Source organism: Suricata suricatta, chromosome 3, assembly GCF_006229205.1.
Source record: "Suricata suricatta isolate VVHF042 chromosome 3, meerkat_22Aug2017_6uvM2_HiC, whole genome shotgun sequence".
Taxonomy (NCBI): Eukaryota; Metazoa; Chordata; class Mammalia; order Carnivora; family Herpestidae; genus Suricata; species Suricata suricatta.
In genome coordinates this window covers 172,585,078-172,586,147 of record NC_043702.1, presented here as the reverse complement: position 1 = coordinate 172,586,147, position 1,070 = coordinate 172,585,078, and the positions used below count along the sequence as shown (strand labels likewise).

The 1,070-nt window shown below is 44.6% G+C and overlaps 1 protein-coding gene across 1 annotated transcript in view; it reads left to right on the top strand.

Moving 5' to 3' along the window:
- Positions 1–810, top strand: part of LOC115287192 (T-cell surface glycoprotein CD1a-like) — a 10,602-nt gene extending 9,792 nt beyond the window's left edge. Inside the window, exons 5-6 of the mRNA XM_029933443.1 lie at positions 262–360; positions 761–810. Of these exons, the coding sequence (XP_029789303.1) occupies positions 262–360; positions 761–810 (149 nt within the window). The remainder of the gene's footprint in view (positions 1–261; positions 361–760) is intronic.
- The last annotated feature ends 260 nt before the right edge of the window (positions 811–1,070 follow it).

The window sequence follows — 1,070 nt, the reverse complement described above, 5'->3', positions numbered from 1 at the left end:
GGTTCATCTTCATTATTCACAGAGGCTGTCTGTGCTAATGGACCTACCTAGTGACACGGATATGTAACACCAAACACATCAGCTCACTGCCACTCATAATGACAGTAATAGGGACCTGACATGTACCACCCATTTCATGCTTCTTGGTGAGGCAGAACTGGCAGCTGCTCTCCCTTTCCAAGTTTATTCCTGCATGTAAATACATGTCCTTTTCACAGTCTGTTTGCTGCTACATTTTCTGCATTTACATGCAATTCCTAGGTGACTTTAGTGTTGAAAATGTCCCTGCAGCCCAGACCTGCAAGGCTGACTGGTGCTCAAGAATGTGTGATGTGTCTCACAGACAAAACCCTTGTGCAGGTAAGTCTCAGTCAGGCCCACGATGGAGAGTAGTGGGCCTTGAGTTCAGTGGTAATGAATCGACATTGTACAAATCCAGGAAGAGTAAAAAGAAATTCATGAAGTCTATGAGGAGCCACCTTAGAAAGTTCTAAAAGAACACCTAGCACACTATAATTATGTTACAGAAAGGGGGAGGAAGAGCTAAGTGTGTGTGTGTGTGTGTGTGTGTGTGTGTGTGTGTGTGTCTGTGTGTGTCTGTGTATAAAATAAGCTGTCTTAAAATGAAAACACACATGAAATAAGGCTGTGTATTCAACCATGGGCAACTGCTGTGAGCAGAGGCTCCAAAAACTGAACCCCACATTTCTCCGAGGAGCAGGTCTTGTTCTATATTAAGACCGTCTCTTATCCCTCCAAGGACACACTTGCACTGCTGCCTCTCAGGCATCACATTTTATGTACCTGTGAATTCCCTGCTGATTTTGTTAAAATGCACACTGTGAGGCTCAGCTGAGGCCAAGACCCTATATTTCCAACAAGTCCCAAGATGACAGGTCTGCTCCTGTCCTGAGCCACACACACAGCTGTAAATAAGGGAGGACTCCCTGGAGCAGGTGACAGTTGATGCCTGTTACCCAGGGAGGTACTCAGACTTCATGTTACTTTGAGAAAACGTAGAGATTTAAGACCAAGAATCAGGATAGAACAACAAAGCCCACTAAATTATA